Source organism: Geotrypetes seraphini, chromosome 1 (assembly GCF_902459505.1).
Source record: "Geotrypetes seraphini chromosome 1, aGeoSer1.1, whole genome shotgun sequence".
NCBI classification, from domain to species: domain Eukaryota; kingdom Metazoa; phylum Chordata; class Amphibia; order Gymnophiona; family Dermophiidae; genus Geotrypetes; species Geotrypetes seraphini.
The window spans coordinates 298,882,444-298,896,759 of NC_047084.1; the positions used below are offsets into that span (position 1 = coordinate 298,882,444).

General features: G+C 40.1%; 1 protein-coding gene across 2 annotated transcripts in view; it reads left to right on the plus strand.

The window, feature by feature from the left end:
- IDH3B (isocitrate dehydrogenase (NAD(+)) 3 non-catalytic subunit beta) overlaps positions 1-14,316 on the plus strand; it is a 119,102-nt gene that overhangs the window by 68,155 nt on the left and 36,631 nt on the right. For both annotated transcript variants that reach the window (XM_033954281.1, XM_033954272.1), the window contains exons 9-10: positions 2,678-2,824; positions 7,186-7,280. In XM_033954281.1, coding sequence (XP_033810172.1) covers positions 2,678-2,824; positions 7,186-7,280 — 242 coding nt within the window. The remainder of the gene's footprint in view (positions 1-2,677; positions 2,825-7,185; positions 7,281-14,316) is intronic.

Genomic DNA, 14,316 nt, shown 5'->3' on the forward strand with positions numbered 1-14,316 from the left:
CCCATAGGAAATAATGGAAACTCGGATGATTCGTTCCACAACCCAAATTCTTTAATAGAAAATGCAGTACTGTACTGTATAAAGTAAAAATATTCATCTCCTACTTACCGTCTTCCTTTTCATGCTGCTTCTAAGATGGGCACACCAGATGTACTAATGAGAGATGAGATGGGCACATAGGATGCATTGATAAGCTGGCACATAGGATACACTGAAGAGAGGGCACACAGGACACACTAATGAGAGATGAGTTGGGCACACAGGATGCATTGATAAGCTGGCACACAGGATGCACTGAAGAGAGGGCACACAGGATGCACTAATGAGAGATGAGAAAGGCACACAGGATGCACTGATGAGCTGGCACAGGATGCACTAATGAGAAATGAGATGGGCACACGGCTTCTGAGATGGGCACACAGCTTCTAAGATGGGTATACTGGATGCACTGCTGAGCACACAGGATGCACTAATGAGAGATGAGTTGGGCACACAGGATGCATTGATGAGCTGGCACACAGGATGCACTGAAGAGAAGGCACACAGGATGCACTAAATGAGAGATGAGATGGGCACACAGGATGCACTAAATGAGAGATGAGATGGGCACACAGCTTCTAAGATGGGTACACTGGATGCACTGATGAGATGGGCACACAGGATGCACTAATGAGAGATGAGATGGGCACACAGGATGCACCAATGAGATGGGCACAATATGCAGTAATGAGAGATGGGCACACAGGTTTTGTTTTTATATGATGTGCAGGGTAGATGTTGCAGAGAAAATTGTTTTTTAAATCTTGCTGGCTTGAATTAAATTTTGATAGGATATTAAGTGATGTATTTTAAGTATGAAATGGTGTTATATGCTGTTACACTTATTGTAAGCTTTAAAAATCAATAAAGAAGGTGCTTGCCATGCAACAAGGAAATTATCATAAGTTTAAAAAGATTTGGGGGCCATTGATTATTTACTCTAATGATCAGACATCTTAAACACCTTAGTATTAGATAAGATGTAGGGGGGGGGAGTGGGAAAACCAATAATTGATAATTGTTTATTATTAATATATGGGTGGGTGGGAAGGGATTCTTTTATATTTATATATTTTAAAATGTATAAGTAAGTTTGTCAAGTGATTAGTTAATGTTTTTCTGATTGAATATTATACATTTGTTGTAATATTTGAAAATGAATAAAGATTTAAAAACAAAAAACAAAAAATCTTGCTGGCTACCGGCAGGGTAGAGAAAAGGAAGGAGTTGTTGTTGTTGTAAATCTGGCTGGCTACATCTAAGCTTGGTGTTTTTTTTTTAGTTTTTTTTTTTTATTATTATCTGGCTGGCTACCGGCAGGGTAGGGAAAAGGAAAGAGTACCAGCTCTGGGTTCTGGCTACCAGGGCTATAACACTTCGAAGATCTGGATAAAATAGTAGAATAGTAGTAGTAGAGCTCTCTCTTGCTTTTTTCCGCTCAGGCAGTCTTCGCGCATACACTACATTTTTATAGTTTTGCTTAGTTGTGAGTTTTGCTTAGTTGTGCATGCCATGGGTGAACGTGCTCATTTACCGAGTCAATGCTCGGTTTGCGAGACAAAAATTAACTAAATATTTTGCTCGTCTTGCAAAACACTTGCAAATCACGTTACTTGTAAACCAAGGTTTGACTGTACTATGTTGACTACTGCTTACTATATTAGTTGTTGCCATTTTAGAGAGCAGTAAGTAATTAATTCTCTCAGAATATCTTTTACCAACACAAGGTTTTGTAAATATACAGATAATTTTTACACCCAGCTTCTATGACAGATATGCATGTAGGAGTAGCCTAATGGTTAGTGTAGTGGGTTAAGAACCTGAGGAACTGGGTTCAGTACCCATTTCCTAGGGTGATCATATTTTTGATGGGAAAAAAAAAGAGAACACTTAACCCCACCCCATGCCCTCCCCTCCCCCATTATGTAATGGGAGCACAAAGCTATGTTCAAAGTCTCTCTCTGTCTCTGTCTCTGTCTCTCTCTCTGTCTCTCTCTCTGTCTCTCTCTCTCCTGAATCCAGTCCACAGTGCCGGCTTATAGGGAGTCCAGTGGCTCTCTACTGGCTACTCTTAAGCTCCTCAGCTCTTCAATTGTCTTCGGACTACCAGCAACTTAGCGAGGTGAGCCTGCTGACTTCGGCCTGCCTCTGAAGTTTCTTTCAGCAGCGTCCCGTCTATATGGGGACAGGAAGTCACTCAGAGAGAAGGCTTCCGGGGCAAGCCAAAGGCTGCCGACAGCCCAAAGAAAATTGAAATGCTGAAGAGGTAAGAGGAACCCGAGTGATTGTCACCAAATTCTTCGTAAGCCAGCTCTGTCAAACCTGGATAAATTGGAGAATTTAAAAAAACCCGTGCTTTGTGAGTCTTTTCATACAATACTCATAAGAAGTGCCATCTTCAGAACCGACCCTAGGTCCATCAAGTCCGGCGATCCGCACACGCGAAGACCCCGCCAGGTGTACCCTGGCATAGTTTTAGTCCCCATATCACTCTAAGCTTCTCATAAGCAGATGTGCATCAATTATGTTTTTATCCAGTGGATGTCATTTCCAGTACAATCATGTAGTCTGTTTCATATTTTTGTTTTTACATTAATTTAAAAATATAGTGTATTTCTCTGTTTATTTCTTGCTGCAGCTGGTACAAAACCCCTATCAGTTTGATGTTTTAGTCATGCCTAACCTGTATGGTAATATCGTGGATAACCTGGCTGCTGGATTGGTCGGTGGTGCTGGTGTGGTTCCTGGCGAGAGTTATGGTGCAGAATATGTCGTCTTTGAGACTGTAAGCATAAGTGGTGAATAGCAATCTAGTCTTGTTGAAATTAAGTTTGACGAGCATGTGGTTTAGCTGCAGCTTTACCCATATATGATAGCTAGAACTTGTTCAGAAGAGTTTAAAAAAAAAAAAAAAAAGTGCAGGATCAGTCTGGATCTTCAGTTTGTGCCTCTAGAAGTATATGTTTTGTTTTCCACTTAGGTTAGGACCTGTGCAAAGATTTGTCATCATTGTATGTATGTATTTATTTACCATATATACTCAAATATAAACTGAGGTAACCTTTTCCCCCCCCCCCCCAAAAAAAAAAAAAAAAGAAGGAAAAACGGTTGACTCGAATATAAATCGGGGGAAGGGATGGGGGATTGGTTAATATTCAAGTGCAGTACCTTGCCCTGTCCTGCCAGGCTCTGCACCCTAATCAAGCTCCCTCCCTGCTCTGCCAGGCTCTGCATCCAGCCCCCTCATTAACTGTCTCCCCTGCCAGTCTCTGCACCCTGCCAGGTTCTGTACCCTGTCCCCCCTCCCTTCCGATGCCTTGCAGGCCTCTACCGGACCTGCTGTAAGTCCTGGTGGACCAGTGGTGGGCCAGGACAACAGGGATCCCTCCCACCTCCTGTCCCAGCCAATTCTAATAATTTCGATCTTCCTCCCAACTCCCCCGTGTACCTTTAGAGTCCCAAGTGATTCTATGGTGAACAAGGGCAGGAGCGACCTTCCTTTGCTTGTGCCCTTACAGAGCCGCTAGCTGATTGGCTGCTGCGAGTTCACAATAGCCAATCAGCTAGCGAATGGGCATGGGTAGGAGTGAAGGAAGGTCGCTCCTGCTGTGGTTCACCACTGGACCACCAGAAATTCTAAAGGTATACAGGAGAGGTGAGAGGGAGGGAAGTAAAAATTCTTAGAATTGGGCGGGAGGGATCCCTGCTGTCCTGGCCTATCGCTGGACCACCAGGGATTTAAAAGGTACACCGGGGAGGGGGTGGGAGGTAAAAGTAGAGTCGGCCGGGACAGGAGACGGAAGGGATCCCTCCTGTCCCGGCCCACCGCTGGACCACCAGGTCTCATGCCAGGCTCAGCAAAAGCTGCAACAAGTTTGAGGGGGGCGGATCTGCACTGACCCAAATATAAATCAAGACCCCACATTTTTGGGCCATTTTTTGGGCCCAAAAATCTGTTTATTTTTGAGTATATATGGTAATGAATGCTTGTTCGACTGCATCTCCATAGAACATTAGTGGTTAACAACTATGTTTAATATGTATAAGAGAGCATGATTCTCCCTCAGGTATGGTTTCAGAAATTTGGCCAGTTTAAGCAGCAAGAAGTATGACTTATTTATTAATAATTCCATTTTGCTCAAGGTGGTCCAACCACAGTGCTTGAACTGCAGAGCAGTCTTGTTTGCAAGATATCCATAATGAATATGCTAGAGATGTATTGGCATGCACTGACTCCTCCTATATATACGTAGATACTTATATTCATTATAGATAACCTGAAAACTAGACCGGTTTGCTGTCATTGAGGAATACAGTTTGACACAACTAACCATTTAGAACTGTTAGACCACTGTTTCTCAGCTGTGGCTACAGCATTTCCCATTTTTTGTGGTCTTACCAACTACAACTATTTAGGTCTCTGCTTACTGTCTACCTGGCCATTGCCACAAAAGTATTTAAATTCTGTATCATAGATCCCCCTCTACTATCTTTCTTTATAATGTATATTTATTTATTAAGTTTTTTAGCCCGTCCTCCCCAGGATCCCAGAACGGGTTATAGCGATGCATTCACAATGTTTTAATTACATACAAATAAGGGTACAATCACATTATATTGGCATAGGACTAAGGGTACATTTCACATATTACTGAAGAAATAGGCAAGGAATATAGTGGCATATTCACAATATATTGGAGACAGAGAAATGAGGGTACATACACAGTATACTGAGCATTTGGGGCAGGGTTACAGATGTAGATTCATAATTACGTAGGTGATTTTGGGTTAACAGGCAGTGGTAAGCTGTGGTGACTGAATGATTTGGAGATATAGGAGGATACGTTCACAACGTACTGTACTCGTCATATACTCAAATATAGGCATATAGAGATGCAATCCTAGTGAGTTGGAGGTGTTGGTTGGAATACTTTCTCCACATATTTGAGTCGAGGATTAGGTTGACAGCAGTATATTCTCACCCAAACTGGAGACATGGGCTAGTGGGACTTTGAGATGTTAGGAAGGTGCCCATAGAGAACAGTGTCCCTCAATCAGCAATGTGTCTTAGTGAGCAGGCAGCGGGGAGCGGGCCTGGGATGGAGATGGGTGGAACTGGGTGGGTCTAGGGGTCCGGATTTACCGTTTGGAAAATCTGGTAACCCTAGCCAGGATTTAAATGATTAGCATCTATATTCAGGCTGCCAACAGGTTAAATAAGTGGTTAAATTTAGGACAGCAGAAAAGCATCAGGGCTTCTAGGTTGTCCCCATGGTCCTGATCACCCATATACTCATAGTCCCCCACCTCCAGGCCTATCTTTAAAGTCCATAGCAATCTGGTGGGACCATATGGGCAGGGCAACTGTGACTCCTAGCAGTAGTCTGGCGATACTCTAGATCCACATTTCCCCCTCACACACCCTCTGAGCACCACCAACTTCTATCACTCCCACCTCAACCCTTCCAGTTTCCTATATCTCTCTTACACTACATCCTTCCAGCTCCCTGTGTCATATGCCCTTTGCCCTTGTAGAGGCTTGTGTCTCTCACACCCTCTTCCAGAGTCCTGTGTCGTATTCCCTTTCTCCCTGCTACTTCCTATGTCACACTTCCTGTGCTGCAGCTTTCTGTGTCTCTCACACCCACCTACCCAGCTTCTTATGTCACACTTCCTTTGCCCCTGCAGCTTTCTGTATCCCTCACATCCCCTTCCTGCTCCCAGTGTCGCATTCCCTTTATTTTCTAGTTCTGAAAAGAAACACTGCCTCATCACCTTTGCAAAGTAATCTGTTGTTTACTTATTTGGGCAACATCAGATACCGTGTTTCCCCGAAAATAAGACTTACTCCTAAAATAAGCCCTAGCATGATTTTCGGGCTAGGTCTTAATATAAACCCTACCCCCGAAAACAAGCCCTAGTTGTAGGCAGCCGCGCTTCCCTCACCCCGCCCCTGCCGAGGTGGCAAATCGCCAAACCCCTGTTGACCCTCCATCCTTCCCTTCCAACTGATCCCCGCTGACCGTGACCATAAATACCTTCTGGCAGAGGAGCATCGGGCCAGCAGCACTCACAGGCTGCTTCGCAGCCTTCTCACTGGGGCCTTCTGTGTGCCGTGATACTGATGTTGTCAGTACACAGAAGGCCCCAGAGAGAATGCCGTGAAGCAGCCTGTGAGTGCTTCTGACCCAACGCTCCTTTGCCAAAAGGTATTTATGGGCGAGGATTGGTTGGGAGGGAAGGATGGAGGGTTAGTGGGGGTTTGGCTGCACGGTGGGTGCTCAAGGGTTTTGCTGCACGAGGGATAGGAAGGAAGGTTAGAACCTGGCCAAGTGTTTTGCTGCATGAGGGATGGGAAGGATGGGGGGATAGAAAGATGCTGCAGAGGGGAGGAAAGATGTTGCACTTGTGGGGGAAAAAAAAAAGGAAGAATTGTGGTGAAGGAGAGGAAGGGAGAGATAATGTACATGAAAAAAAATAAGCCCTACCCATGAATAAGACCTAGTGCCTTTTTGGGCCCCAAATGAATATAAGACACTGTCTTATTTTTGAGGAAACATGGTAGTGCCTTCTGCACTAAGCTAGAACTATTGAAACCTAGTCATAAATGTATTAAATCAGAAAAAAAGAGTATCACTTACAAGTTGTTCATTGATCTTTATTTTTGCATACTTGAGATCAGAAATTCACAATAGTCTCTGTCCAATAAGCAATGCACATTTCCGACACTGAGATGATAGAGCTTTTCCCATCCTGTAACTCTTCAATTGACTGATGACAATACTATTTTATAAATCTGAATTGTTTCACTTACATTGAAGGATTCCATTTTTGACCTGGACAAATTTGCTGCGACACATTGAAGGATGCCATTTTTGACCTGGACAAATTTGCTGAGACATGTACATTGACATTCTGTTGCCATCTTTTGGTTAATACTGGAATATTGGTGTCTCTTATATTTGATGATAGTTTTTGAGGTTCCTTTTTTATAATAATTGATTATCTTTCATTTAATGAGGTCATATAGGGGATAAATGTTCAGTCTCTATCAATCTTTTTGGGAGAGTTGGGAGCTTGACATGCAGTGTTATTTGTCTATCAGAATTCTGTATTTCTGACCCTAAGGTCTGTTTGTGTTAATAGGGTGCACGTCATCCTTTTGCTCAGGCAATGGGCAGGAGTATTGCTAATCCCACTGCTATGTTACTTTCTGCCAGCAACATGTTGCGCCATCTCAAGTAAGTAATGCATAGGTTCAGCTACCTCTGTTGGTCTTTGAGACTTGTACATGTTGATAATGTTTATGTTAAGAACATAAGAACATAAGCAGTGCCTCTGCTGGGTCAGACCAGAGGTCCATCTCGCCCAGCAGTCCACTCACGCAGCGGCCCATCAGGTCCAGGACCTGTATAATAATCCTCTTATCTATACCCTTCTATCCCCTTTTCCTTCAGGAAATTATCTAATCCCTTCTTGAACCACAAAACCATACTCTGTCCTATCACACCCTCTGGAAGCGCATTCCAGGTGTCCACCACCCTTTGGGTGAAGAAGAGCTTCCTAGCATTGGTTCTGAATCTGTCTCCTCTTAATTTTTCCGAATGCCCTCTCGTTCTTGTAGTTTTCGAATGTTTGAAGAATCTGTCCCTCTCCACTTTTTCCATGCCCTTCATGATCTTGTAAGTCTCTATCATGTCCCTTCTAAGTCTGCGCTTTTCCAGGGAAAAGAGCTCCAGTTTCTCTAATCTTTCAGCATACGAAAGGTTTTCCATACCTTATCAATCGTGTTGTTCTTTTCTGAACCCTCTCGAGTATCGCCTTATCCTTCTTAAGGTACGGTGACCAATATTGGACGCAGTACTCCAGATGCGGGCGCACCATCGCCCGATACAACGGCAGGATAACTTCTTTCGTTCTGGTTATAATAGCTTTCTTGATAGTACCCAGCATTCTATTCGCCTTCTTAGAGGCCGCTGCGCACTGTACCGACGGCTTCATTGTGTTGTCCACTATTACCCCCAAGTCCTTTTCTTGGGTACTTTCACCCATTACCAGCCCTCCCATCGTATAGCTGTACTTCGGGTTTCTGTTTCCTACATGCAAGACTTTACATTTCTCTACATTAAACTTCATCTGTCATCTCGTCGCCCACTCTCCTAGTTTATTCAGGTCCCTTTGTAAATCTTCGCAGTCCTCTTTAGTCCTAACTCCACTAAATAGTTTGTCGTCTGCAAATTTTATTACTTCACACTTTGTCCCTGTTTCTGGATCATTTATAAATACATTGAACAGCAGCGGTCCAAGTACCGACCCTTGTGGAACACCACTCGTGACCCTCCTCCAGTCCAAGTAGTGGCCCTTCACTCCTACCCTTTGCTTTCTACCCGACAACCAATTTTTGATCCATCTATGTACGTCTCCTTTCACCCCATGGTGATGGGGTACCTTTTGGAAATCTAAGTATACGATGTCTATGGGGTCCCCTTTGTCTATCCGTTTGTTAATTCCTTCGAAGAAGTGCAATAAGTTCGTTAGGCACGATCTTCCCTTGAAGAAGCCATTTTGGCTTGTTTTTATCAGTTTGTTCCTGTCTAGATGCTCGTCGGTGCTGTCTTTAATCAGCGCTTCCGTCATCTTCCCTGGAACTGAAGTCAGACTTACCGGTTTGTAGTTCCCCGGGTCACCTCTTGATCCTTTTTTAAAGATGGGCGTAACATTAGCTATCTTCCAATCCTCTGGGATCACGCCTGTTTTCAGGGATAGATTACAAACCTGCTGTAGTAGTTCGGCTGTTTCCTCCTTTAGTTCTTTCAATACCCTAGGGTGGATTCTGTCCGGGCCCGGAGATTTGTCAGTTTTTAATCTATCTATCTGCTTGTGTACGTCTTCAAGGCTTACCTCCATGGATGTTAATTTTTCTGCTTAATCTCCTTTGAGATTGATGGGCCACATGGCCTCTACAGTGCATGTCACACCTATGGCATGTCTCCATTTGAGAGAAGCCCAGTGGTCTCAGACAACTAGTTGTTCGATTTATGAAAGGTTTATTGTTGACTAAGCCCCTGTCAAACATCCTGCTGTGTCATGGGATCTCAGCGTGGTTCTCACCCAGCTAATGAAAGCACCTTATGAACCACTTGATTACTGTCACCTGAAGTTTTTGGTCTAGAAAGTGGTATTCCTGGTGGTGGTCACTTCAGCTCATAGAGTCACTGAGCTTCAGGCTGTAGTAGCAGACCCAACTTACACAAAATGTCATCAGAACAGAATAGTTCTCTGCACACACCCAAAGTTCCTTCCTAAAGTCGTGACAGAGTTCTGTTTTAACTTGTCAGTTGTTCTGCCAACATTTTTCCCAAAACCTCAACGCTCATCCTAGCAAAATTGTACTACATACTTTAGACTGCAAGCAAGCCTTAGCCTTTTATCTGGAGCAGGCTATAGACAGTTCTCCCATCTTTTTGTTTCTTTTGACCCAAATCAGTTGGTGGTAGCCATTGGCAAAAGCACAGTTTCTATTTGGCTAGCAGACTGCATCTTCTTTACTTAGGTTCAGGCTGGGCTGACTCTCGGGGGTGATGTCAAGGCTCATAATATCAGAGCCATGGCATCGATAGCCCACGTGAGATCAGCCTTTAGGATTTATACAAGGATGTGATACAGTCATCTGTCTGAAAATTCACATTACACAATTAATTATTTAATTATTAATGTAATAGATTTTTTTTTTTTTAGCCTTCTTATATGAGTACATAAAACTAAAATATTTATAAAATATTATTGTATAGATCACCTGTCTAGGAGATGTGGGGATTAGTTATGGGCAGCTAAACTTGTTTTTCTTGCTCTAGTTACTCTGGTAATATTATGTGCTGACATGCATTTACATCAAGAAGAGGGAACAAAGACCAAACTTTACAGATGTTAGTAAATTAAGCTGTATTGGGGATGGTAGAATGATCCCTCATATCCATAGGTCTTTGGTTCGAAAAGCAGGTGAATTGGGGGAAAAGGGAAAAAATGATATAAGGATTCTTATTATTAATTTATTAGTAAACAAGAAATTTATTAGTAAACAAGAAATCTATTTGATATGGTAATGAATATATAAATTGAATGAATTTTTCAGGAAATTTAGTTAATTATTTATGTGATCTATATACTCTAGTAAATATTTAATCTTTATATATGAAATATTATATAAGGAATATTTAATTATTTCATGAATAGGGGCACATATTTCTTAGATTTATGAATTATATTTAGTAAGTTTCAAAAATGGATAAATTGTCATTGAAAGGGAAATTTAACAGTTTATTCTTCTTAAGTAAGATTATATATTTAGAGTTAATCTTATATTCACAAAGGATGTTTAATTTTTATAGGCTAGAGGAGATAGTGAAGTAAGATGCATGGGGGAGGGGAGGGGCTTCCAGTCTGATTTTATGTCTTCAAGTTATCACAATAAGAGAAGGAGGGATATGGGAGGGAATAGGGAAGGATTTTGGGGATTTTAAAAGTATAATGTATAAGAGATTAAGGGAGGGAAGGGAATTTGAGAAGGGGATGTTTAAGAGAAAGAGATATTATTTTCCAAATATTAATTTAAGGGAAATGAATTATATACAGGAAAATCAATACTTGAAATATTTGAGATTCATGTGTTCTGTAAGTAAATTCTTTCATGGAGCTTAAAGTATTCTCATTAAATGTTAATGGCCTCAACCATCCAATAAAGAGGAAGAAAACATTGTTGTTTTTAAAACAACAAAATGTTGACATATGCTATATACAGGAGACTCATTTATCGGCCGCAGAGTCCCAAAAACTAAAAGGGGATTGGGTTAAACATTGCTTTTGTGCCCCACCTGTGAAGAAAAAAGCAGGTGTAGCAATATTGGTGAATAAAAAATGTAATGCTATGTTTAAGTTGATTGCTGCTGATCCTTCAGGAAGGTGGTTACATGTAGACATGAATCAGGGAAATTCTACAATGGTGCTTTTCAATGTATATGTACCTAATTCGAACCAAATTGAATTTTTTAAATCTCTACAACAATTATTACTACCACTGGCTGCTTCTAATTTAGTTGTGGCAGGAGATTTTAATGCTGTTATAGATCTTTTAATGGACAAAAAACCTAGCAGAATTATGAATCATTAGGACTAGATAATTTGGTACAAAATTGTGATTTGAAAGATATATGGCAAATTTTTCATTTTAATGATCGGGAATTTTTGTTTTGCTCCCATGTTCATAAATCCTTTTCAAGAATAGACTATATATTTGTTTCAAATACATTAGTTCAACAAGTAACACAAGCCTCCATAGATCCAATTATTTTGTCTGATCATGGTGGGGTGTGGATTAAAATTAGAATAATTGGTCAGGATGATAGTAGATCTGTATGGAGATTTAATAATACATTGCTTGCGGAACCAAATTTCATTGATGAAATTCAGTTAAAGATAAATGATTATTTTCAAATTTATAATACAGAAGATATCTCAATGGAAACTCTATGGGATGCTTTTAAGGCAGCCATGAGAGGTCAAATTATTTCTTTTTCGGCCTATATTAAAAAACAAATTAAACAATTTTCCAGTTTGGAACAAGACATTAAGATATTAGAATCAAAATTGATTGATAAATAGGAATACTCTACACTGCAGGATCTCTTGAAAGCTAAAGGGAAATATAATGAGTTTTCTTCTAAAATGATAAGAAAAGTCTTATTTTCTCAAAATTATGGAAATTCAAATAAGGCGGGAAGATTATTGGCAAATTATCTTAAAGCAAAAAAACGAAAACCAAAGGTAGTGGCGGTAAAAGATGAAAAAGGAAATACTTATTCACAAATTGGACCTATTCTAAAACAATTTTTAAATTTTTATAAAGATCTATATTCTTCTGAGCCTTATTTAGATAAAGAAAAGGATGGATTAGATTTTTTTTAAATTAATTAAGGGGCCTAAAATTCCTGATTATATAAAAGAAAGTTTAGAAAAGCCAATATCAATAAAAGAATTGCAAACAGCATTGAAGTCCCTTAGAGCTGGATCCGCTCAAGGTGGAGATGGTTTTATGGTAGAGTTTTATAAATCATTCCATATTACCCTATTACCATATTTGTTAAATTTATATCAGACTCAACTAACTAAAGGTTGTATTGCAGGTACCATGGCAGAATCATTAACTATAGTTTTGCCAAAGCCAAATAAAGATCCTACGCTGGTTTCAAACTACAGGCCTATTTCCTTAATTAATGTAGATGGAAAACTTTTAGCTAAAACTTTGGCTATACATTTGGCTAAAGCTCTCCCTTTTATTATTGGAATGCACCAAACAGGATTCGTTGCTCAGAGACATTCTTCTAACAATACTAGGTTGACCTTACATATGTTAAATTTGTCAAAAGTCTTAAATGATCCGGCTTTTTCTGTATCCCTGGATGCAGAGAAGGCCTTTGATCGAGTGGAATGGACCTTTATGCATCAAGCATTGGAGTGGTTTGGTATTGGTTCAGGATTTATCCAAATGGTTCAAACATTGTATAGATCCCCTGTTGCTAAACTGTATATTAATAATAATTTTTCAGAATGTTTTAGGTTGCAGAGGGGGGTTAGACAAGATTGTCGCTTATTCCTCTGCTTTTTGATATTGTTTTAGAACCCTTGTTATTAGTTATTCAGCAAGCGAAGGAGATACAGGGTATTCCTCGTAGAGATCGGTAATATAAAGTCTCTGCTTATGCAGATGATATATTGCTCTATTTGAGAAATCCTGAGACAACCATTTCTTGCTTACTTGAAATGATAGAGAAATTTGGAAAATTTTCAGGGTACAAGATAAATTGGAGTAAATCAGAAATTTTTCCATTTAATGTGCACTGTACAAAAGGTTTGTTTGATTCATTCTCTTTTCTTTGGAAAGAAGATGGAATAAAGTACTTAGGCATTTGGATTAAAAATACACTGGAAGAAACAATGAAAATAAATGAAAATTTTTTATTACAGAAGGTAACAGAAATGTGTGAGCAATGGAATCCTTTACATCTTTCGTGGTGGGGGAGAGTCCAAACTATTAAAATGATGATTTTGCCTGTGGTTTGTTATCAGATGGGTATGTTGCTGGTTTTTTTTTTTCAAGGGTCCTTTTATAAAAAATTAAATAGCATTCTTACAAAATTTATTTGGCTGGGTAAAACTCCTAGAGTTGCTTTGGTATCTCTACAAAAGCCAATCTCAGAGGGAGGGGTAAATTTTCCCAATTTTTATAGGTACCATCAATCCTATATTTTGCGCCAGGGTATGTATTAGGTCCTCCCAGAACTCATGGAAAAGCTCCCAGATTGGTTGTGGTTAGAATGACAACTCATGTCTCCTATATGTCTATGCCATGTTCTCAGTATCAAAATGCCTAGGTTCTGCAAAGATAACAGAATATTAGTTGATACATGGAAAACACTGCGATATGTAAGTAATTTAACAACTATTCCAATTCACAAATCTACAAATCAATCTATATGGCTGAACTCCCAAGATTCAAATTGGCGGAGAAAAGCTCGTCTGAAAGCATTGGATGACAGCAGGAATAAGTTTATTAGATGATGTTATATCTAATGGTAAACTGCTTGAGTTTTCACAGTTACAACATAAATATGGCCTCAATAAGTCAGAAAGATTTTGATGGTTGCAACTGGAGCAGGCCATTCAGGTGGGGTTCCCTGAATGGAAAAACCTTAATAATCAATATAGTATGGTGTTCTTATGCTTTCAGGCGGACTTCCTGAGTCACCAGGCTGCCCAGTGGTATAAACTGGATTTATTAAAAAGAAACCAAACACTGGTCTGAGAGACATTTGGAGCATTGAGATCAAGCATCAAATTTCTGCATCTCAATGGCCACAGACTTGAAGGATGAGATGTACAGTGTCTGCATCTATGAGACAAACCTGTTTTTTTTCTGTTATATAGAGCATTATGGACCCCTGTTCGGTTACAAAAATTGGATAGCTCTAAGTCTAATAAATGTTGGCACTGTCATCTCAAAGCAGGGACTTTAGATCATTTATTATTCTATTGTCCATTTATTATGACTTTTGGGAAATCAATTTGGGACCAAATTAATTGCTTATTAGAAAATCCAGTTGCATTGTCATATGATACTGTATAATTTGGTATGTCAGTGAGAGCAAAGAGTTAGATAATGACTGGGGTTGCCGTTGAACAAATTACTTATAACTGGAAGAACTGGAGTAGACTAAATTATAA